We start from the raw sequence: 25,381 nt of genomic DNA, 5'->3' as shown, positions 1-25,381 counted from the left end.
GAAGCATTAGAAAACTCAACTTGTTTGGTCTCCTGAAGACAAGATGGAAAATAAAACATACTTTTCTGCAAGTCCTAAACCATAAAATTAAGACATAGAAATTTATGCAGTGATAGTTTAGCCTGACCAAAATGATTTCTATATTCTACCATCTGTCAGCATGATAAAATGGGAAGCAAAGAAACTTTGTACAAAAAGTAAACTTACTTTCAGACCACTCCTATTCCCTGGATGTGGTACCTTACAGTGCTACTCCGAAAAGGTTTCAAGTTTTCCAATAATAGCACTACCTAGTATGGCAAAAGATGTGCTCCCGCAGACTCATAATGCTTTGGTGAACTCCAAAGAGATATTTGAAAGGAAATAATTATTAATAATATCCATACCTAGATTTAGCAATTTCTGGTGCCAAAGTTAAGAGAACAAGACCACTAAGTGGAAGGTGCAAGTGCCAGTATACAATTCCCTGTTATCATTCCTCCTGTATTCAGACAAGAAAAGCTGCTGCATTTAATTCCCAAGTTTTTTGCTACATACTGAAGTTCAGAGAATACTCCAGGGTAAATCTCCATGAGCAATCTTATGAAATAGTGTTTCTTGGCACGTGGGGGAAGACAGTGTCTTAGTCGCTATTCAAAAAAGAAATCACTGGTAATCACTTAATGTTCAAAGTCCCTAGCAACTTCAATAGAATAATTTTTAAATTAATAAACAAGTGCAGAAAAAGAATTACTCAGAACAAGGAAAATAAATATCCTTTCTTCTATGATTGTATTAACTAAATCTATTTTATCTGCCAAAACTAAAAAACTGGATGATGATTTCTAACGTTATTTGTTGCTAGTGCAGCTGACAACACTGTCATTCTGTCTCAGACCAAGAGTTGTATTGAGAAGCAGGGTTCACAATGGTCTGATATTTACTCAAACGCATGCATGGTGCTTCCAAAACGCTCAGCTTTCAGAAACATACAGCTATAATATAAAATGCATATAAATATCTATTGTCATGGCCATCCTCAAAAAAGCAAGAAGGAGGATCCAGAAAACTACAGGCTAAGGCTTCACCTCAGTTCCTGGAAAACTTATGGAACAAGACCTCATAGAAGGCATTTCCAGGAACATGAAGGACAGGAAGATGGTTAGGAACAAACAGCATTGATTTACCAAAGGAAAATCAAGCATGGCCAAAATGATCGCTTTCAGTGATGAAAGACTGGCTCTGTGGATGAGGGGAGTGCATTGGTCATTGCTTACTTCAAGAACATTTTTGACACTGTCTCCCACAGCCTCCTTACAGAAAAACTAGAGTGATAGCACCTGGGTGGGTGAACAACAAGGTGGATGAAGCAGCAGAGTGGTCAGCAGTTCAAAGAAACTGGAGGCTAGTTAGGACAGCTTCTCTTCAGGAAGGGTCAATGCTGAGGCCGATATTGTTCAACTTACTCATTAACACCTTGGACAATGACACAGAACACATCCTCATCAAGTCTGGAGGCGACATTGACTGGGCAGACTGGCTGGCTGGTACTCTTAGAGGACATGGCTGCCATTCAGAGCAACCCTGACAAGCTGGACAAATGCACCAACAGGCACTTGGTCAGAGGTCAAAGCAAAGGGAACAGGACTTGGTGTAAGGGGCAGAGGGAGTGGGAATTTCTTCATTATGAGCATGGTGAAACACTTGAACAAATTGCCTGTGGAGACCAGAAATGAATTGATGCAGAGAAATGGGTCCAAATATTTTTATTTTCAGGTGCTAGATAAAATAAATTATTATTACTTTTAAAAAACACCGAGAAACTCTGCCACAACTACAGTCTCTTCCTGAAAGGAGAATTGTGATGCTAAGAGAGATCAAATTTGGAAAAGCACATACATGAAAAGCCTCCTGAGTTAACAGATATGTCTCATGTTAATGGGTACTAGGCCACAAGGACAAATTTTCCTGAGAGAATAACATGCCTAGGAAGTGTGCCAGAGAGCTCCAGGAAAGAGTGAGCAAACTTGGAGAAAGGTAAAATCTAAGTGTCCAGTCATGAGACATAAGCACAAAAATATGGTAGCTATCTCAAACAGTGAGCTGGAGGCTGCAAGACAAAAGCTGTAACACAACAGAAGAATAGGGATGGAAAATGAAGATGAATGTAGGCAGAGAAAAGAGGGGATAGCATAAAGGCACCCCCTTAGGCAAGGTACTGAAAGTTCTTCGGGATCCATCACTATCTCTCCAAGTCCCTATAGATGACTTCTGAAGGAAAACAGAAGCAACATTTTAAATTGTATAATAAATTTCTTGTTTATGTTTTTAGAAACTTCAACCTGTAGTCTGAAACATTAACTTCAGTTCTGTTCACAGAAAGTACTAACTGAAGTGTGTATTTCTTTTGGATTTTACCTTAGGGTGAACAAAGTATTGATTGAGTTGGCAGCCTCTCCTTAAGGTTCATTTTCATTCACATATGCACGAATGATTCCAAGATGTTTGCATACAAACTCAAGAAAGCTAAAAAGAAACAAACAAACAAACAAAACCCAAATCCCCCACCACATCAGCACCAAAAAAGAATCTTTGAAAACAAGAATGTTTCTTACAGTGAATGTCTATTTATTAGAGTTGGTAACGCAAAACGACCAGTTTAATTGGCTAATAAAGGTTTCAAATTACACAAAATTTCTCTCCCTGCATGAGTGAGAACTCTATAGTAATATTAATCCTTTCCAGAGTTTTATTTCTTTCCCTCATTCATTTTAACATGATTACAATAAGATTTGGTTGGTTGGAGATGCTAACTGCTTGTGCTTCAATCCTTGCCCTCAATTTCTTGTGCAAAAAATTCAGCCTACAGAAAGGTTCTTGGATTGTCAGCTTCCCTATTCAGCATCCAGATGTACTCCAGGATCTTGGGGACATGAAGGAAGCAGAGTCCTAAACTCTCAGTATGTTTAAGTCCCTCTCCTTTCCTAGAGCTTTCCATGGGCCATTCCTCTGAAAATGAGGAAGTACACAGTAAAAACATACAAGAAATCTTGATGTCTAGATAAGGATCTGGAGAGAGGAAAGGCAGAAAAAAAGCAGACCAGAAACATGGACACCTGGATGGACTAGACATAAAGAGAAGCCAGAAGAATCAAAAACATAAGCATACCCAGCTGGGTAGGGGTACCTACATACTCCAATTCTCTCCTGGGCTACGAGACCAAGGAAACACCTTCCTCCAGAAACATACAGGGGTGACATGCACTCGTTCAAATTGCCCCTAGCCTCTTCATTTGGCCTAGTCATCTTAAACGTACCCTTCTTATGTCAACTCAGAGAAATTATACATTTTAGGGATAATCCACCTCATACTTTACGTACACATGTAAATGTGTTCAATAGCTGAGAATACTTAGCTCAGTTTTTATTCTAAAAATTACAGGAGATGGTTCATACTCCCATTATCCAAGATAATGTAGAGGGCAACAAAGAATTTTTTATGTATTAATACCCTGTAATATGATGCTGACTTTGTAGGAAAAGAAGGGAAAAAATAATGAATTGCAAATGGTAGCAAGACATGAAAGATGAGACAATGAGGGAGAAGAAGAAATAGAACATTCATGTTTAATCCTTGGAAATCACCATAACCACAAATCACATTCACAGTATGCCCTGCCGTCCTTCCCAACTGCTACTAACTTCCAGAATGTACGTAGCAAATTTTACTCAGACTAGCCATATCTCAGCTATGAGCCTAGGTAAAACTATAATTATGTTAATAACCATTGTTTCCTAAAAAAGCATTCTCTTCACCGAAGTTGCTATAATGAACATGCAGTAAAATTTTTCAAAGACTGTAATTTACCTTCCTAAAAAACCAATTCAACAAATTCAGCTTCTTGAAGTGCAACGGAATAACCCCTTCAACTTTAATTTGACCATGCTAACTCCTGATAATGCTGACCAGAAGGCCATTTGGCCTAGATTAGGAGACTAGGCAGCACTGGACTACAAGACCTTTTTTTGTCTCAGCTACTGCAGACAGACTGATACTTCAACATTATGTTATTTACATTAGAATTCTCATGGTACATGTACCTCTCCTACATCTCCTACAAATGTAGGGACTGACAAATGGCCCACCCTTCCTCGTCCATAGCATGTGGTACTTCAATGGACCTGCACTACACACCCAGCTTTGCTAAACAGCTCTAAAAAGTGCCTCCACCATTTAAATACATTTACACCTAATACAGTAAGTGCTTCCAGACAGATCCAAGAAGCCATAATCAGCATACATCCCTCATCTCTTGTACTACATTTTAGAAGTTTGAGTTTTAGTGAACACAGCATGCTGGAAGAACATTGCCAGCTAACATTAACTCTGCATTAATAGGTTAATTGACTCTGGTCTTTCACTTCTTCACTGAGGTGTGAGGCTGGTGAATGTGAGGTAACAGTTGAAATAGGTGAGGAGGGGTGGCGGGGGGAAATCACTGCAAAGATAATGAGGTTGACCAGAATAATGAACAGAGAGGTTGTAAAATCTCTTCTTAATCTGAATACGCTGTAGGCCCAGCTGTGAGCAGTAAGATGGACTAGATCTTGAGGTCCCTTCCAACCAGAAGGATTTTATGATTCTGTGATATAGAGGGCAAAAAACGCTAAGAACTGCCAGCCAAAAAGAGCACAGGCTGACATATCCAGGCTCCACAAATTACTGAAACATGCCTTCTCTGCATCAGCAAGTCCTTTTCCAGATTTGATCATAAAATTCTTCAGTACATTTGCCACCAACTGTCAGCCTTAACTTAGGCTTTTCTCCTCACTTTGTTACCTTAGACGTAATAATTAAGTAATTACTTTTCACTCTTCCCTTTAGCTATTGGATAATGAAGAATTGCTTGCCTTACAAAATCATGTCGTATTTTTCTTAGTACGTGCATCCCATTCATAAAATACACAGGAAAACCATTTTATTAATACTCAGTCTGGGCCTGTTCCCTTTATTTACACAGCAATACAGAACCGAAGCATTTATTACTCTCCTCAGAACATTCCCTCTCAAAAAATAGAGGAGACAGCTTCCCTTTCTGTCACCTTTATAAACCCCAGGTAAAAATTCAGGAAAACTTCTTTTTCCAGTAGATGAACTACAAAAGGGGAGAGACTTTTCTTTGGAATTTTTTTTTTTTTTTCCTCCCCATTTGTTTCTTAATTCCCATCAGATTTTCAGCAGTCTACTAGAACTGTCTGGGGGAGAATTCTTAACTACAAGAGAGAATTCTCCTTCAGCAGATGAGCAGAAGACTGCATCATACACAAAATGCTCCACAAGTCTTTGGTGTTTTGTGCCCCACTTGCCTCTTCTGAAGGCAGAGTTGCTTACACAGCTGATGAATTAAAGCAGACAGAGGCTGGGGACAGTGGGAAGGAAGTTGTATTCTCAGTGCTATGAAAGTAGAGATTCAATTTTCCATATCATTTGCTCTGCCAAAAGAGAAGAGCTGAAGTCTGCAGTTTTATTGCCTTAGGTGAAATATGAGCTGGCCCTAAACGGGGCATAAATAAATCTGTTTTCTGCCCTTCTGTGGCTGGGAAATGGAAAATTTATTGTTGGTTTCTAAATTCTGCATTCAAAATCCAAATCTAGCTAAAATATTATCTAACTTCATGAAAATATCTCTTGAAAACTCAGAAAGGCCTTGATATATCATAAATCCTTAAGTCTAATATGGCAAAAGCAATGTCTTCTGAATAACACGTTATCTAAGGAATTAGTTAATGCCACAAATTACAGAGTTCTTCATTGACCTCCAGTCTTATCTCATTGGAAATGAAAGTCTTTTGAACAGTGAAATAACTAGCCAGATTACAGGGAAATAGTTCATAGCACATATCTTAAAAATCAATGTATAGCTAATATCCTAGTTAATAATTTCAGGGCAGATGCTATAGAATGAAGAGCCGGCAATCTTCCTAGTTTGGACCAAACAGCATAAAAGAAATTTGCAATTACTAGGGAATACTCAATGTCTGCCTTTGGATCAGCTGGAGGATTTGGTCAATTTATCACCTTCAAAAGATTTAATTTCCTCGGGGGGTGGGGTGGGAATTAACAAACATGAAAATTTATCACCTATTTCCTTTTGCTAGATTAGTGGTGTATAATTGGGAGACCTTTTGCATTACCTGTTTTACAATGTGTGGAACAAAGCAGACCGTATTATGTTAAATGGTAGCTATTTCATTTATGTCTATAAAACAGTCAAAAGATAATAGCCATCTGCCACTCTTAGGTAATCGTTCAGGTGAAAACACCGACTTTATGACAATATTCTCTTGTAACAGCTTTTTATCTGCTATAGTGAACATGTGATGAACACCTAATAATTCTGTTTGGCACAATAGCCAGCCCACAGAGAGGGCAAATGTTAACAGACGGAAAACATTTAACTGACAAGAGATAATTTGGGGTAGGAAACTCCAAAGTCTCCCTACAAAAATGATAAATTCTAAGCTGTGATAAATTTGTCAATTTTCCTGGTGGAAGCGTTATACTCATCTGTGAATTGTGTTGTTTACTGTTGAAAATAGCTACGTCTCAAAGTATCAAATGTCCAGAAAGAAAAACTGCCTTTTCATTAGATCAGTTTTTCCCCTGAAGTGTAAGCTGGTATCGTTTTTGCTGTTGTTGTTGGGGACGGCTGGTGTTATCTTGTTTTGGGCAATCTTTGGGTTTCAGAGGGGTTAAGGTTTGAAGTTTTGTTTGTTTGTTTTTACGGTTTTTTTATACTACCACACACCACATTTCTGGGACCAAATTTAAAGTATCTGCTAAACTTAATGGCAACAGAAGCTTGGACTTTGTCAGACTTTGTGCAACCCACAAATTCAATTAGGCACATTCCTTGATTTTGCACTCTTCCCCCCCCCCCCCCAATATTCTAAGGATTCCCCATTTTGTAGCAAACAGGCACAGGTCCTATCCAGTTGCTGGAGGTTCTGAAGGGTAGGATGCCTTCTGATCATCAAGAAAAAGCTCATTAGTATCCTACTGCTTGTTATCAGTTTCAAAAGAAGGGACCTTAAGGGAACACATCACATTCAACGGTCGGCTTTTGCTCATCTTGTGCATGCATGTATGTCTTTTTAAAGAAAATATGTGTTTGACATGCTGCACGCTAGCCTTGCTGGCTAGCTTTCAGTAGTAAAGCATGCACCAGAAGTTTCAGAACTACAACACAACTGGAACCTGCTCTCCCAGATAAAGATTTTGTATCATATCCTAGAAACAGAAAGTCTGGCATTCTGCACCATAGTAGCATCGTCACTTTAAACTCTTAGCGCCACTGATCAAAAATCTTCCCTTATCATTTGGTTGTGCTTATTTAGATACCATTTTTTAGAATGCTTATGTTTCCAGTAGGCCTCATTACAAAAAGCAAGCAAATCAATTCCTGCAAAGCTGCACAAAACCATTAAAAGCTACTGCCACAGCTGCAGCTGGAAAGCTATTAGCAACCAAGCTGTTAGGAAATAAACACACAAAAAATTAATCCCAATCTGCATCAAACCCATGCATCTTAGACCATGCTCCAAAGGCTGCCAAATCTGAACTCAGCCAGATCAAATACAAAGTGAATTCCAAATGCATCAGCCTTCAAAACTCTGGAAGGGGATGCCAGTAGTTTGCAAAGCTTGTGATGAGAAACAAATCTTGCAGATAACTAGGTCTAAGCAACAAATTACTGAAATTCAGTAAAAAGTGGGCAGGAATTCAATATGAAATTTCAGTTTGTGGATGGAAACTTTACATAATCCAAATGACCAAGTCCACTGCTGAACTGCACTACCTAGCTCCTTAGTCCTGCCTACTTACTGAATGACTTCACACATCTGATTTGCTCTTATCCTCTACAACTCTGCAAGCAGTTCGCCACTAAAACGTTCCCATAACAGGTACAGAAAATCTTGAATTAGAAAATGCTAATCTGAAATAGCAGGTTTTTATGGCACAACGCTTGCCAAAACAGTTTCCCAAAATCAGCATGTGATACATGGTCCAATCTGGTGGCTAGGATACGGCATACCTAAACAAGCAGCCCCTAAGAAAGCATCAATTACCTAAGAAGTGCAACACGATTGTAATGTTTGCCCTTGAGCGTAAACAATCACTGTTACAAGAGTAATTTGCACTTAGATCAGTGTATCAGGGACTGTCTGCTACTTTTGGGGCTAGGATAGGGATACCAAAGGGAGGTAGGAGACAACACTAGATTTTCAGTTAAAACAAAATGCATACAATGAGCATCAACAAATCTGCAGGAACAAGACATGCCTCTAAAGGAAACTGAAAACAAATTGTTGAACTACTAGTTGTGACACATAACATACCAATTTCCATTAACCTTGATAATACAATAAGAAAAATTGATTACTATGGTGATAACTTTTAAGGCATTTGGTAGGAAGCACGGGAAACAGAAACCTATATATAATAATCCTGTTGGCCAAACTGGTAGAAACTTTTCCATAAAATAGAACTGACAGTGATCCGAATATGATGTAATTAAGAAGAGGCAGAATAGCTTTGTAGAGCAGAAAGCCATGTATAACAAACCAGAGATCTTTAAAGGTACCAGTGAATAGTGAGATAAGTGATTCATTTGGTAACTATAGACTGGATTTCCAAGCGACTTTCAAAATGGTCTTGCAACTACTATTCTTGGACAACTCTGAGATGGCATGGAACAAGATGACAGATTTTCCTGGGTGTTACTTCTTAGAAAACAGAAAACAAGGGATAGAAATAAGCAGACAGTTTTCCCAATCACATAAGTCAGCAGTTCCACAGGGATTGGCTCTGAAATGGCGTGATTCCATACTTTCAGAAATAATATAAAAAGAGAGTATTGAAGTAACAAAGGAGGGATTTTTTTTTTTCTTTTCTCATTTAGGATAGTCAAAACTGACAACAAAGAACTGAAGATGGCTATCAGTACCAAGTGATCAGTCAATGAAACAGACCACATTCAATGTCAATAAACTCAAATTAATGTGTTTAGTGGAAAAACAGCCCTAAGTCTGTATCGAATACTGAGCTATAAATTAGTTACTACTATTAAGCATAGAAATTTCTGAAGTCAATTAAGAAAATTCTAGAAGCATACTTGCTCAACCATGATTAAAAGGTGAACACCGCTAGGATTTCCCAGGGAAGACCTGACAGTAAAGAAAAAAGGGGTTTACTATGCCAGCATAATCCATAATACGCCTACATCTTAAATGATGCGAATAGTTCCTGTCCTTACTTCCATCTAAAAACATCCACTTCAGTAAGTAGCAAGACTAAAACCAAAAAAACCCTACTTCTTCATAAAACACATCTCTAAATTGTTGAAATAAAAGTTACATAATGTTACAGAAGCCAAACAGGTTAAAAGAAAGAGAAGGACAAAGTAGAGGATATGGCCCAGCAAGGGCAAAGTCATATGATGGCTTTGACAGAACTTTCAAGTGGGTCATTAAACAGATGACTGATGAAAGCTATACCAGCAAAAGCAAACTTTGCATGCTCAGTGACACGCATTTTCTTATACTCCAGGTGAGAACCGTGAAGAGGGACCTTGACCATTTCAGCTCAGTGAATTCGTATTTGTCCTGAAGCACATTATAGTTAGGCCAAACAAACTTGAGATAAATGGTATTGAAACTCACTGTGTAATTAACCTTCCTGTTTGAATATCATTTCACCATAAATAAGTGCATACATCTCTACTTAGATTCTTATGCGGTTTGTTGGGTTTTTTGTGGTTTTTTGTTGGGTTTTTTGTGGTTTTTTGTTTTGTTTTTTTTCAAAAAGCATGGCACAGTATTTTGCTATTGCAGGTGCCAAAAAGCCAGCATGAAAACATTAAATTTCATCTTAAGCCTCTGAATAGCATCTTGTTTTTTCCCCCCTTCTCCATAGCTATGCTAAGACTGAATCTATAATTGGCAATTTTTGCAATGCATTCATCTGTAAACATGCTACATAGACTGGAAAAGTAGTAATAAAACTGAACCAGAACTTTAAACCATTGATGGAAAACTAATTATATCAAGAGAGATAAGCAAGCCAGAAATCTGAATCTTCCCCTTACTCCTTGCCCAAGTATTTACAGTATTATCTCTTAATCCCACAGTCCTGACTAAGTTTTTCAGTATCCATAAAGAAGAAATGGATGGTATTAGTAGATGGGCATTATAATGTTTTTCTTCGTAAGCAGTAAAAAGAACATTCTCCCACCCAAAAATAACGTTTGGTTGTTGGGGATTTGCTGGTTTGGGGTTTTTTTTAAACAAAAAGCATTTCATAATAAATTTCAGACTCTCTTATGTTCTAGAACACGAAAAACGTTCTGGTGTCATTGCAGTTTACACAATAGTTCAACAGGAACCGGAACAAGGGCTTCCCCTTCCTCCAGAAAAAAAGCCAATCCACTATGATCCAAATCGCATTCACAAAGGAACACACAGGAGGCACTGGACAACAAATTCTACTGTTTACCCACAAAATGGGCACTAAAACCAAGAGCTATGAAGCACCACTGACAGTCAGGACTCATCCAGGAAGAGGCCCTTCTACACAGGCTTAAAGGTCTCCCACATTGCCCAGCAGCAGAAACCATCAGGGACAATGAACAGGGTGGATTTTCCATGGCAACAGAATCAACAGGCCCAAGATGTTGTGACTCATGCTCACATGCGCACTTATGAAAAAGAAGCAGGGTGTCTTGTGCAGGTAAGTGGCATATAAATATAGCTACAAGTTGCACAAGATTTTTAAATAAAACCTGTATGTGGAATTTAAGGGAAGTACACCCATGTTCCAATAGTGCCTTGGCCTCTGCTGGCTTTGGCAAAGGAAAGAAACTTTAGGCAACCGCTAAATCTAGCTATAACAGTAGAGACCTCTGATGGTCACAGGCCATCTCCAGAGATGGACTTCATTCTACTATGCCACATAGCACAGTACTTTTAGCAAAAGACAAACATATCCACTTACTACATTTGACAAGGCATGAACTTATTTATGCTTTTTATGATCCAATTTTTAAAAAACTGGTATTCTACAAACAGCCTAGTTTTGTTTTCCTTTAGGGGTTAATAAAAAAAGCAACTGTAGTTAATAGAAACAATCTCCCCAAAGCCGAGTCCGGGGTTCATATAATACCCATCAGCACAATTACAACAGTCACAGGTAAAGTCCAACCACAATAAACTGAGAGTAATTAAAATAGAGATGAGCAAGCTATACCCACAGTAATTCAATCACACACATACAAATGCGCAAACATGCAATCAGTCCTATAATTGCAGTGATGCATGACTTGAAGTGAACAGCCTTAACGGTATTATTCATGGCTTTGATAAGTTCCTAGTACTTTGTTACAATACAATAGCAAAGTTGCTGCAAATATCTGAAGCAGCAAAGTTTGAGATGTTCTAACAGTCCTCACTCTCCCTACAATATACCTATTTGCTAGGAGATACATGTAGGAAATAAGTAATTTATTCAGTGGTACTCCTTAAAATCTACTGGGTGGTCTCTATGCAAGCTGTTCACTCATTAGACTTGCTCCTCTAAGACAACAATTTCTGCTCACAGACAAGTTTTTTAAATGAAAAAAAAAAACAAAAACCAAAAACAACAACAAAAAAACCCCCATGCACCTAACAGGAAAACATAACTCCACAGGCAAAAGGTAAAACCCCCAAGACAATGAAATAACATACCAATCTGATTAGCCCCAATTACATCCAATACTTTGTATGTGGCTTAAGCGCAACTGTGTATTTTTGCAAAGAACAAGTGACTAGTAAAACATAAGAAGTTCTGCCCGGAGAAATAACTGAACTGCAATAACCTCAGACTAGCACCTTCCTTAATGCAGGCTTAAGTGTAGGTGTTCAGCAAGATGAAAGCTAACATACATTCCTAAATCAGTGAATAAAACCACAACAGAATAAAGCGCATCTGAAAAAAAAATGCAGAAATGTCATACACTATTTCTGTTTGCAAGTGGTTCCACTAAATTAGCAGACAAACCATTAAAGTTTTACAGCCTTACCTGCAGAGTACTAGAATGCTGAAAGGCTTTTTTGGTGTTGGTTTGTGGTTGTTTTTTTTTAAATGAGAACGGGAGTGTAGAGAGGAAGGAGATTCTAGAAGTTTCACAGGAAAGAAATTAGATTTTGGGGTGGGAGGGGAAGGAAATGGGAAATTTTCAGTGGAAATGCACAGTACTAGAGAACTGAGGAGATTTAGGAATAAAACGAGAAGAAATTACATGTAAAATGGTTTCTAAACTTTGAACTCCTACAACATTAGATATAACCTTTCAGAATTTTTAACTGAGTTTCAGTAGTTGGCACTAAATAAATTTCCCAGCAAATCTAAAACTTCCAGTGCAGTATGAGAAGAATTAGTAAGGATGAACAGGATTTTACAGAGTTGGAGTAGTATTTTTCAAAAGGCATCTAGATAATGTAGGGATTCTCTTCCACTACACTTTCAAAAGTTTCAGCACTTCTCAGTGTTCTACCATTTGCCTCTATCTATGTATTTACAATGACCTTAATTATAAACGGCACTTCTACAAAGAGCTCTTGCCATATCTAGGCTTATACCTGTAATAATTTTTTACATGTAAAAGTCTCAGATGATCAACAAAGCAGAGAGCAGAAAGAATTAAATAAATAGGTCATTGATTTCCAAAATTTTTGACAAGGTTGGTATCACAACTGAACAACACTGATGTCATCAGTACATTGCAATAACTAGTTCTACAAGTTAAGAGTTTGCAGAGGATAAAAATACTAGATCTGACATGTATGATGCATTCTCTAATAATGGTGCAAAGAGCACAAAATACAGTCTGTTTCCAGACACCAATATAGTGCAGTGAAGGACAGACGATGCCATGAGAATTAGAACCTTTATTTTGGCAGGAAGGCATGACATACATATACAAAGCTGAAAACCTATCCATATCTAATCTCCATTCTCCTTCCAGTTGCCTCCTATCCAGAATTTATCACTCAATTCGAACCAATGGGGCAGCAAACAGTTCTTTTTACCATCCAAACCTTCTGGCAATTAAGCTGGGAAAAATAACATCAGTTATTACATAAAAGAAAATAAATGTGTCTCAGTCACTCCAGATAAAAGAAGCAAGCACAAGACAATTTAAGAACTTGCAAATGAATACACATCAGAAAGGGACATTGTGAACAGGTAAGTTGTTTTCCCTCATATTAACTAACTTGTTTATGGTACAATGTTTCTCTACTGCATGACCAACTTACTTATGGAACTCCAATATTTAACAATTCCTGCAATTATGAAATAACTGATATATATCAAAAAAATCAAGAAATCATTCAATGTGATTCCAGCACAACATGACCCCAACACAAAGAATAACCTATGTTTTAACACCTCCTTCCCTCTCACCCTTCAATTCATCAGCAGAAGTGTGCCTGAAGCTGGAACAATGACTGCAATTCTAGTTTGGATGCCAATTTCAACGCTGATCTGTGATGATCAGTGTGAGTCATCACACAGATCCTAAAAGAACCATAACCTCTGGTTAGCAGACAGAATGCACACAGCCAGACAAGATGAATTATGTTAATTACCTCTGGAGCTCAGCACCCTTCTCTCTCAAAATGTCATCAATTAATTTAAGTTAAATCCTAAGCTATTTTTACCTTGAAGTTTGCTGCTTTTGTTCCAAACAAGAAAAGAGGGGGTTTATACTAAAAAAACAAAGCTTTCTCTTCCCTTCAAATATAACAAAAAGATATTAACACCCCCTTCACATCTTGGCCTGTTTCCATCCTCAGACTGTAATAGCAAGTATAAATTATTGTTTCAGATTATCTGAGGTCCCAGAAAAAAAGAAAAAAGCAGCACTGGGTAGACGATGACACAATCCTGGATAAATGAATATGATATTAAAAGGACAGGCAGCATAAAGAAAGTTATTTTTTAGGAATACTCTTATACAGAATGTAACACTGGATAATGAAGAGCAACGGTACAACAGCAGAGTAACTACTATAGGGCAGATACAAAGAATAATGTGTGATATTCAGAGAATATTACAAAAATTGGAAATGTAGTTGCATATAATTGCATGTTAGGGATGTGAAAAGTCAGAGGAACTAAAAGGACAGCATGATTTAAAAAAAAAAAAAAACAAAAAAACGATAGACTCAAAGTCATTTTGGAGAACTACATGAAAGATCGGCTTTTACTGTATGAAATTGGATAATGCTAGGGATCTGCTACAGATTTGAAAAAACAAACTTTGAAAGTTATCAGAAACCTAGCTACCAACAGGAAATACATCAGACTGGACAATCAGGGAGAATTCATAAAATTTTATGTTAGTCTAATCTCAACAAGCTTTTTCTGTATTCAGGAGAGAACAACTGAATCATCCAGAAGAACAAGCAACGCTCTCCTAAATCTCTCTAAATGAGCGTATCTCCGTCCACTGAGTACAGAAGAAAAAAAAGGGAGATTAAATTAAGCTTACGAAATGCATTCAGCTGTAGACTGAATAATAAATGTTCATCAGATTTTGTCCAAAAAAAAAAAAATCTATTTAAGAATTACTTTTGTTAAGAACAGAGGTTATGATTCATAACAAACACTGGCTTGATTTTAATTCAGAGTGTGCTATATTGAAAGACTATAACTCCATAACTTAAGAGTAAACTGTGGCAAGTTTAACAGAACTGCTTAGTGAAATCAATTATAGCCTGAGTCTAGGGGAGTAAGAGAGGAAAGAACTGTACCAAACTTAAACCAACAAACTTCTGCAACCAATCATACAACAGAAATTAACAGAAAGCCTACAAGGAACACAAAAAATGCAAGCAGAGATACAGCTGCTTCTACCCAGCTCTACGTTGTGCAGAGTAGAAATATCTACTGTGTGGGGACATTTTAAACGGAAGCAACAGCTTCACAAAACCTTACACAATCTAATCTTCCACTGGTTTCCTATTGAAATGTTATGAAAAGTTTTCAAAGCATATAAAAGAATAATCAGATTCTGAAAATTATCATACCTGATACAGCAAGAAAATCATCAATACTTGTTATATCATCCACAGCTTCAGTAAGAACATGGATGTGATTCTCCCATGTACTCCTATACATCTCCATGTTGTTTTTCACAACTTGACTTTTTGGTCTGGCAGCAAGAGCTAAAGCAGCATTAATTACCTGTACCAAAAATAAACACAAAACCCAACATCTAATTAATTATGTCTTCAGAAACAAAATTTTATGTTTTACTTAAAATTGCAGAGCAGCATTTCTGTTCTCTAAGCAAAAGTGTAGCTCAGCTTTTGTTTCTGTTCTCAGCAGGAATATCAGTCAGCTGATGCTTAGGCTGACTTCCATTTTAGCTTCATAAATAAAGCAGCTAATGGAATAGGATAGCAAAAATCCCAAAGTTTTAGTTTCAGTTGGAGAATTCATACTATTCCAGTTTGCAAGTGTCCTGGTTTCAGCTGGGATAGAGTTAATTGTCTTCCTAGTAGCTGGTACAGTGCTATGTTTTTGAGTTAGGTAGGAGAATAAAGTTGATAACACACTGATGGTTTCAGTTGTTGCTAAGTAATGTCTAGTCTAAAGTCAAGGATTTCTTTCAGCTTCTGATGCCCAGCCAGCAAGAAAGCCGGAGGGGCACAAGAAGTTGGGAGGGGACACAGCCAGGGCACCTGACCCAAACTGGCCAAAGGAATATTCCATAGCACGTGATGTCATGCCCAGTATATAAACTGGGGGGAGTGGGGGTGGGGGAATTGCCTCTCAGGGACTAACTGGGCGTCGGTCAGCATGTAGTGAGCAATTGCATTGTGCATCACTTGTTTTGTGTATTCCAATCCTTTTATTATTACGGTTGTCATTTTATTAGTGTTATCATTATTAGTTTCTTCTTTTCTGTTTCATTAAACTGTTCTTATCTCAACCCACAAGTTTTACTGTTGTTGGGGTTTTTTCCAATTCTCTCCCCCATCCCACTGGGTGGGAGGGAAGTGAGCGAGCGGCTGCGTGGTGCTTAGTTGCTGGCTGGGGTTAAACCACGACAGACAGGTATCAATACAAGGAGGTTTTTACTTACACACACTAAAAGCACACAGATACCAGCATGGCATATATCACTTTAGTTTTGAGTTTAAAATCTGTAACAACTGTTACCACACAACTTATTATGGACTATCTTCACTGAAAGAGTATTATCAGCCTCTGTCATGTAAAAGTGGAAAGTTTTGCCAGGACAACAGAGATCTCTTTTAGGATCAGTGGCATGGGACACAACACATACTGCATCTACGTAAAAGCAGCAGGCTGGTATTTCTACATCAGTTAGGGCTAAAAATAGAAACTATGTTCTCATTAAAAAGGTAGAAGTTGGAAATTGAAGATGGAAATACTGGTCCTAAAGTGATTACTTCTACAGATACCTCTTCAATCAGTTAATTAGCTAGTGAGGTTTTTTTGCTAATAGGGCTTTTTGTTGATATCTGTAAACATTATTTAAATTAAACTAATACATATCCCAGGTAGAAGCTAAACATTAACCCTACACTAGCCTTTTCTCCCCTTCCCAATATTGCTTATTTATCAAGCGGAGAATGGTTTTAAGACAACAAAACACCATGTAAAGCAAAAAATGGGAAGAATAAAAACAATGTGCCACACTAATCCCCAGTGCTGACAGTGTACACTCATTAAACATTCCTGTATATCATGCCACTGTAATCAAGTCATTGCACCAAAGAATAAGAACTAGGAAATTCCTCATCCTATGTCCATCTGATGTGTCTTTACAATAATATCAATCCTCTTGAGCCTGTTCTGGACCATAAGCTAAATTTGTAATCAGTTTTGTTTGGTTGGTATTTTTACATATCCCATGAACTTATGCAGGTGGTAAAATTTAAATAATGACAAACTTGCTAATATTTGCACTCTCATAATGAAGAAACATACACAATTAGGCTTTCACAAGAATACTGCTGGGATTGAGTCTTTTTACTAATGATTTTGACAAGAAGAATAGACCATGTGCTTATTACTTTACCAGGCAGTTGGAGAAGGCAGAGAGTATGCAACTACAATGAAGAAAAGGATAAGATTTCTTCACCAACTCCACAAGTGATGTAAAAAATAGAATTCTGTCCCATAAGTACAAATATAAAAGCATTCTATTCTCCAGTAAGAAAAAAAGAAAAAATCCCAATAAGCAAAACAAATTTAGAATTGGAACCAGGTGGACAGGTAGCAGCAAAAATGCTTCTGCATTTACAGTGCATCAGTCAATGAATGCAAGTCCACCATGCCAAGTGGTTGCAAAAAATAAGGTACTGTCGGAGAAACCAACAGTCTGAGAAGTAAACACAGAAGAAATACCTGAAAAAACCTGAGGCAAGTGTTTTGCTCTACTTTTGCACTATAATTTTTTTAAGTGGAAAACCCTATCCGTTTGCGGGGCACCATACTTCTAGAAAGACACAAAGAGTTTCCCTCCCACTGAAGACAGAACAGCAATATCATCATCACAGTTCTAAAAAACATAAAACTGTGAGAAAAACCTGAAAAAAATGAAGTCAGACTAGAGGAGAAAGCCTGAAGAGAAACAGAGAGTAGCTGCAGAGATGAAATAAACAAACTACTCCATGTGCATGATGAAAAGCAAAGAAAAATCTTTAAATTGCAGGAAGGGAAAAAATAAAAACAAAACAAAACAAAAAAACCATATGACAACAAAAAAACCCCCCAAATCAACCACAAAACACTAACTCAACTTTCTGCAGGCAAAAAGCTCTTCATTTACCTTAAATTCTCTAACACATGACAACAGTAATTTTCTTAAGATTAAAATATCAAGCACACTAATTGCTGAACTAAGGAAGACATTATTAACATATCATCCAATGCATAGAAGAGCATCAACATGAAGTATTACACCAACATACCAGAATGATTTACTACTTATTTTCGTAAAACAAGAATGGAATTATCATAAAGATGTTACCTGATTTTAAATAATGACATAATAAATATATTTAAACACTGTTTAATTGTTGTCTAAATGTAACCCATCAGGAGCCCCACCATCTCAGAATTACTATTGAGTTTGTGGCAATGTACACTGCAGAACCTTCCTATTTTGACAAAACAACTGCAAGGTTATGCTGAAAACCGCTAAACACACTGAAAAAAGCTGAAGTTGTCATTCTTCCCATTTTCCGGATTACTAATACGCAAATTATTTAATTCATTAAACTTTCAGCTTTTTGACAATGTATTCTGCCTTCATATATACAGCAGAGCACCACACAGCTATCTTAAAAAACATGTTATCAAACTAGCCATATCTGGAAAAAAAAAAATTAAAACTTTAGTAAAGAATCAAGTTAATTCTGATTAAAGGCAAAAAGTGCATGCTATAGGAAAAAAGTGCTGAACAGTTGAGGAATTACAGTTTGAAAGTCCTGCGTCTGATCAGTCTTTTTTTTAAAGCTGCACAGTTGTTGGTTTAAAAATATCTGTTAATAACAACAACAATACAATTACTTGATCCGCACCTCAGATAATATGCAATGATCTTTAAAATAAAAGAATAAAAATCAAAAGTGCCTCAAACTCCACCACCATCAGCTACGGTTTCAGCACTTTGCCCATGAAACAATATTTTGAAAAAGTACAGCTCACAAGAACATACATAATGAAGTCTAAAGGCCCATTTGAAAGAAGTCTGATTTCCTGCAGTATCCTTAAAACAAAGCCACTGACTTTTAAAATAGTAGGCATTATAAGCAGGTGACAGAACACTGCTCTAGCCAGGCCCAGTAAGGACTTGGAACTGACTACGCTTTTTCCTCTTCTGATTATAATTTGCTTTATGCTAAATAGTTTTCCCCATAATTTTCAGACATCTTTTCAATACAGCTCCTTTGTTATAAGTTGTACAATTTTATTTTATCCATACTCCAGATCTACAAAATCTGCAGCAAAAGCATTTATCAGCTGTATCATCTGGCAGCAGGTACGTCTTGATGGTGTATGATTCTACCCCGAAAAGTGGGCACACCATTTATGTCTCTTATGCGAAAAACACAACCACAGTTCCCCACTCTCATTTATTGTGGTTTTTTTAAATTCAATTGCCAGGAAACATATACAGTTAAAATACTGAATGTGCAGACTCTGCCTTACATTTTAGTTTGTAAGTAACATTCTCTCCTCCAATAAAATGCAGGAGACAGTCATAGTAACTTCCAGGGAGATTAAAAAAGCTCTCACAAATGAATGTTGAGTGCAGCTTAGAGAGAGCGCTGCTAAAAATCACACGTTGTTTCTAACATCTGAAAAATAGTAATAGCATAGCAATGCTGACACAGATGAAAAGGCTGATCGTTTATATCTCATCAGAACGCAGACATTAAAAATGAGTCACCAGGGACTCTGAAGCCCTATTCGAAGACACCAACAAAGGTGTCTATCTCCTAGGCATAAGCAATCTACCATTATAAAAGTTCTGCCTACATTCCCACATGAGCTATTCATTTGCAGGACCACTTCAGAAACACAGGGTATCTTCCTGTAGACATTTATTTATGCTTGGATAGCCAATTGCTTCTGGCTTCTCAAATAAGTCAACAGATCAGTCAAGCTGCTGAAGGCTTAAATTTCCATTTACATACATTGCTTCTACTAAAGGCTCTGCAAGTACACATTCCCCACACCACCCCCGACCCCCCAAAGAGTTAAACAAGGGGATTTAAGAGCTTCTTAGGGTTCATTTTTATTAAGGTAAGCGTTCAGCATTTTCCTCTGTTATAATACTACCTTTGGCACTGAACACACACTTTGCATAAATACTTCAAAGTAGCAATAACACATTATGCTAAAGCCAGTCTTAACTGACTTCCAATTTCACCAGTAACACAAACTACTTCCTTTGTTTATTAAAACAAATGCTTAAAATTCCAAAGATGCAATTGTAAGCAGTTTATGAACTAGGCTTCAGATCATCTTTTCAATTTTGTTACCACATTTCTCAGGACCCATGGTGATGGCGTCCATTGCTTAAGGTTTCTATTCAATTGAAGGTGCTTTGACAATAGGATAAAAAGGAAGTTTTTATTTGCTACGACAACTTTATTTCTCATCTGTAAGGAACTACAGACTGTGGCTATTCCAACTGACTTGGTAAAACTAATAAAAAATCCCACACATGCACATATGAATGGACAAACTGAAGCAGGAAAGGGCCTGCACTAAATACCCTTTCCCTTATCCCCTTTTTAAAACACACTGAGCTTTCAGACATAAGGCCTTCTCATTAATGCCTGATTTTAACTCCCAGACATGGAAAATGAGGAAGAAAACATGGTGACTCAAGACTTGCACACAGACCATGGTTTTAAAACAATTCTGCATTAGTACTTCAGGAGTACCACTTCTGGTGACAGTACATATCACATCCTCCAGCTCCTCACAGAAACTTCTGCAGAACAAAAGCAACCTTACCAAGCTTCAGCTCAGTGCCCAAACTTCTTTGGTTGAGAGACAATGCTGCCTGTGATGGTCTTTCTATATGAAGTGTAGAATACACAAACAGAAAATTCAGTGTAGCAATGGTGTACTTCCATGTATTTTTTTAAATAATATTAGCAGTTTAACGATTTTAGGAATTAGTAATTTTAGGAATTAGTAGAAAACTCTGTTTCCTTTGTCCCTCAGACAAGACTCAGTTTGTTTTTCTAAGATACAGCCCATACTGATAAGCATTTACACTTACATAATTCTTCCTACTCTACCTTAAGCTTTGTCTTCATCAGCCAGAACACAATATGTCACAAGAAAAAGAAGAAAAATTTCAGTAAACACAAAGACCCAGAATTTATAAAGCAAGCAACATTCTCAATGTTGGGTGCTTATTAACTATTCCAAAATTATACCCAGAAAACATGCAACATAGAAACAGGACAATGTCCATGTACACAAGTGGGTGAGAATTAAAAAGCAGAGGAAGAGAAGTAGAAGAATAAAACCAACATCGCCAATAAAACACATTCCAAGTTACCTTCTGCTTTCTAAAAAAAGGAAGAAAGTTCAAATTGCATGTTGGTCCTGGAAAAAGCCATAAAAAGACTTTGCAAGATACTTAATAGACCAGTATACGCTGGTACATTATCAACAAGAATGCCACCTTCACCATTTTGGTCCGCCTATTACTAGCAATCCTTTAAGTCGCAGATTTGTTACAGGAAAGACTGTGATAGAAAGGACTAGTAGTACTGGCAGCATACATAAACTGTAGTATAAAAGTGAGGGGATATATGACAATTTTCAAATTCATAAAAGGTAGCTTCTCAGTAGGGAAAAATAAAACTGTAATCTCTGCCACCCGGAATAGGTCAGGAAGTACTGAACAGAACTGTAGCAAAGAGACAAGGCTGTTTAGTTTTTTATGTTGCGGTTTTTTTGTTTGTTCTTTAAATATAATGCCTAACTGAAGGGACAGTTAATATGCTCAAAAACAGACTGCCTGGATAGACTCTAAACTCTCCATCACTGGAGGTACTTAAGAGCAGGTGTTAAAACATCTGCCAGGAATAATTTGTATCTCTAAACCATGGAAGAGCTGATCCTGTATTGGTGGAAGAAAGAGGAGCGGGAAAGTGGACTACATATGACATCAATATGACATCAAAATAGAGCTGAAATGAAGTGGTTTCCTGACTTGATAACAAACATGTTACAGTACAGAAGAGCAGAAGTTCTAATACTGCCAGGAAGAAAAGGCATCAAGGCTGGCATCAAACAGGCATCACCTACATCCTGGGGGACATTTTTAAAAGAGTTGGGATGATTAATTTGTAATTAATTTTTTTTCCCAATACTAACTGTAAACATTTGAAAATGTTACAAAGTAAATAAACGCTCGCCATTACTAGTTAAGCCTCAAAACTGAGTACTTTTTGGAGAGCATGTTTCAAGCAACCAGCACATATTTCTATATAAATCATGACATTTTTTTAAGATGTAAAACACACCCAAAACCCAATTCACTGCCAATCCCTGTACATGCCAGGGACTTTACAATAAAGACTTTGAGCTTCTGCCAGGTGGAGATCCAGCCCAAATTTTGTTTCTAGGATGCGGACTGCACAGATCTGAAGCAGGCAGGAAGAAATACTACTTGGCCAACACAGAAGGAACAGATCTGTTCTGCCTTTGTTGCTCTGATTTCAGACCTGCTTCCTACATCATGCTGCCAGATGGGCAAACTTGCAAACAGCTTTCAGAAAGAATGTAACTGGGATGCTTTCTCTCACACTGCCAGTGAGTAACATGCACAGGAGTCCTCACAAAGCTAAGCTTTGCAACTCACAGATTTCTGCACAATTTGCAAGTATTCAGTTCCCTCCTCCATACACCTAACAGTCTACTACATGAGCTACCAATAAGGCATTGAGAGTACTGGCTATACAACTATACCAGTGTCTGCTGCCCAAAGGGTCCAGGAGATGGGCCACAAAGATGGAGGAAAGTGTGGCCAAGTACTAGAACCCAATTAAATACCCTCTGAGCTTGTTAAACCAAAACAGAATCTTTACATCTGACCACATTTGGATATTTCACAGTTGCATATGAGAAACAATCTCCAGTTTCTTTATTTCAACATCAACACCAAAGATACAAGAACTTTCCACATACAGTGTAATACATAAAAGCCCACTTCTGTTTGGCTCTACAGCAGCTCCCCCAACACTCTCCTAAAGGTAAAAAAAATTGCAGGAGTTGAGACTTCACTGTTTTCATTCCTATCACGGTTGATCCAATTTCACAGGATCAGTTTTCTGAGCAAGGGGCTCAAAATTTCACCTCAATAATCCTTAGGTCACATTGGTCCTGTTTTCATTTGCCACACTAACTAAACAGTTTAGGTTTTAAAATGTGTCCATCAAGACTGAAATACTACACAAGTAATTTCTAACTTTTCTGTTCAAGCCTCCAATAAGAGGAATAATCTGAAAGTCAAACCCTACTTCTGGTTGAATACAATAAAGTGTTTTTCTTCCTGTATTTTATTCTTTGTTTTCGTAGTTTTACCAGGGGATTGGCTCTGCCAAAAATGACGAGACTATGTAAAAAGCTGCTTCAGTATCAGAAGAACCATAAAATTTTTATCTTGGCAAATGCAGTAAAGAGCTAAACTGCTTGGGAAGATCACCAAAACTGTCAACTTTATTAAATGGGTGAATTTAGAAACCCAGATGACTCCAGATATCTCTGGAAATAAAGTCCTGAAACCTTCGTTAAACGCAAAAACGACAGCACAGGCAGGCAAGCACCCTCATCTAACAGTACAGAGATTGCACTGACACAAAGACTGAGGGATTCTAAGGCTACACAAGATCCACAAATCATCTAGTCTGACCACCTAAATAACACAAACCACAGAATTTACCTAAGGCTTCCCTCAGGAAGTTTAGAGCTAGAGATTAAATCAGTTACATTCTACACAAAGGCAGTTAATCCTGAATTACATATTTCAGGTGACAATGTTCTTTATGGTTCCCAAGGCACATTGTTCTAATGCTCAATATCCTATTAAGAAAAGACTTAATTCCACTTTGAATAAATGTGGCTTCCACAAGTGTGACAATACTTGCATTCCATAAAACAATTCACATTGATATTATTGAAATTAAAATCCTGTCATAGCTACGTTGCAGAGCAGGATATAGACCACATGTCTTTGTTTTGCCTGGGAACCACATCAAGGTGACAGACCTGATGATTAAGCAAGGTTGATAAAGCTTGGTTAAGCACAGGTGCACTATTAGCTTTGTTCTACCTGGAACTGTCCTGACAGCCGAGATTCACTAAATTAGGAGCAGCAATCATCAAAAGCTCCTTTGTGTAGACTTGTAAGGAGTTCCAAACCTGTAGTCATTTGAGTCTTTGTTGGACACTTCCAGTATGACTGAAAGAGGGGGCATTCACCATTCTGGTGTTCGTGTTGTAGAAGCTTATCCACCTCAAATCCAATAGGAACAAAAACAGCAAGCAAGAAGCAACTGCCACTTTTGCTCATGCAAAGAGTGCAATACCATGCTGTTCATTAAGATCAGCCTCATGTCCTTTTTTTGAATCATATTATCTGATATTTTTTAAAATTGATTTTAGAAAAATCAAACTTGGCAAGAAGTTTTATCTGGTTTTTATTAACAAATGTTATGATTTATGCGTTTAAATTCCTTTGAAATACTTGAGCATCACTAATAGTCTGATGTTCAGAACAAAATATAACTAGAAATAATACCAAAAAAAAAAAAAAAAAAAAGGCACGAAGCCACCAGTGGCACTTACTTACAAAAACCCCAAAATGGACAACATGCATAATTTAGACTATGGTATTCTCAATATGGTCTAAGAAACTTGAAGGGATATATTATCACACAAGTAAAATAAGAGTTTTTAAAACTCTCTTTTCCTGTAAAAGGAAGAAAATCAAAAAAGAAAAAACACATACTTCACACCAGGGCTCTCACATTCTTACCAACAAGAGACCAAGCTGCAAATTTTTAGCCAGTTTCTTGGGCTTCATGGAGCTTAGCTTTTCTACCTCACTCCAACTATCATTTATGGTATACATTTATCATCAGCTGAATTGACCTCAAGAGATAAGAGCAAAACTAATCTGAAGTCACTGTTTCATCACTGCTTCCTGATCTAAAACAGGGTTATAATTTGTTGCTGGCCAACTAAATATAGCCTTACTTACTATCTTATTACAGCATATTTAGGCTGTTCTAATTCCATCATTACCTATCATTACTTTTTCCCCAAATGTTGTCCCAAACATTGTATTTCTGCACTACAAACCTCACAGTTCAGGTAAACATTACCAGGATGTTGTATTTCCTCCTGCTCTACTGCTTGGGCATATTGCTAGGAGCTAAATTAATAGTTTTCAATATCTCCTTGCACTTCTGAGGAGGAGTTAGCCGAGGACATCATTTATTATTATTACTTGTACCGCAGTAACATACGTATGTTTTCATCAAGTACAGGATAAACCATACTCTACACCCTCCATTAGATGAAAGCCGGTCTCAAAAAGTTAACAGAACAACAATGGAAGATTACACAAGTAGAGGGAAGCTTGAGGACAGAGAGGAATCATGACAATAATAAGATAATCCTATATACCTTCTACTCACTAGCTTCTGAACAGCTGATGACTGCATAAAAATACAGGTAAGCTGAAATGAGATTTGAGGCGTACACACTCAGATGTAGCTTGCA

The 25,381-nt window shown here is 37.4% G+C and overlaps 1 protein-coding gene across 2 annotated transcripts in view; it reads right to left on the bottom strand.

Moving 5' to 3' along the window:
• Positions 1-25,381, bottom strand: part of CTNNA3 (catenin (cadherin-associated protein), alpha 3) — a 529,775-nt gene that overhangs the window by 144,287 nt on the left and 360,107 nt on the right. For both annotated transcript variants that reach the window (XM_010579986.1, XM_010579985.1), the window contains exon 11: positions 15,112-15,268. In XM_010579986.1, coding sequence (XP_010578288.1) covers positions 15,112-15,268 — 157 coding nt within the window. The remainder of the gene's footprint in view (positions 1-15,111; positions 15,269-25,381) is intronic.

The sequence above is a fragment of the Haliaeetus leucocephalus genome, unplaced genomic scaffold (assembly GCF_000737465.1).
Source record: "Haliaeetus leucocephalus isolate CR32 unplaced genomic scaffold, Haliaeetus_leucocephalus-4.0 Scaffold687, whole genome shotgun sequence".
Lineage (NCBI taxonomy): Eukaryota > Metazoa > Chordata > Aves > Accipitriformes > Accipitridae > Haliaeetus > Haliaeetus leucocephalus.
The sequence above is the reverse complement of the archived record's forward strand: the minus strand, read 5'-3'. Positions and strand labels throughout refer to the sequence as shown.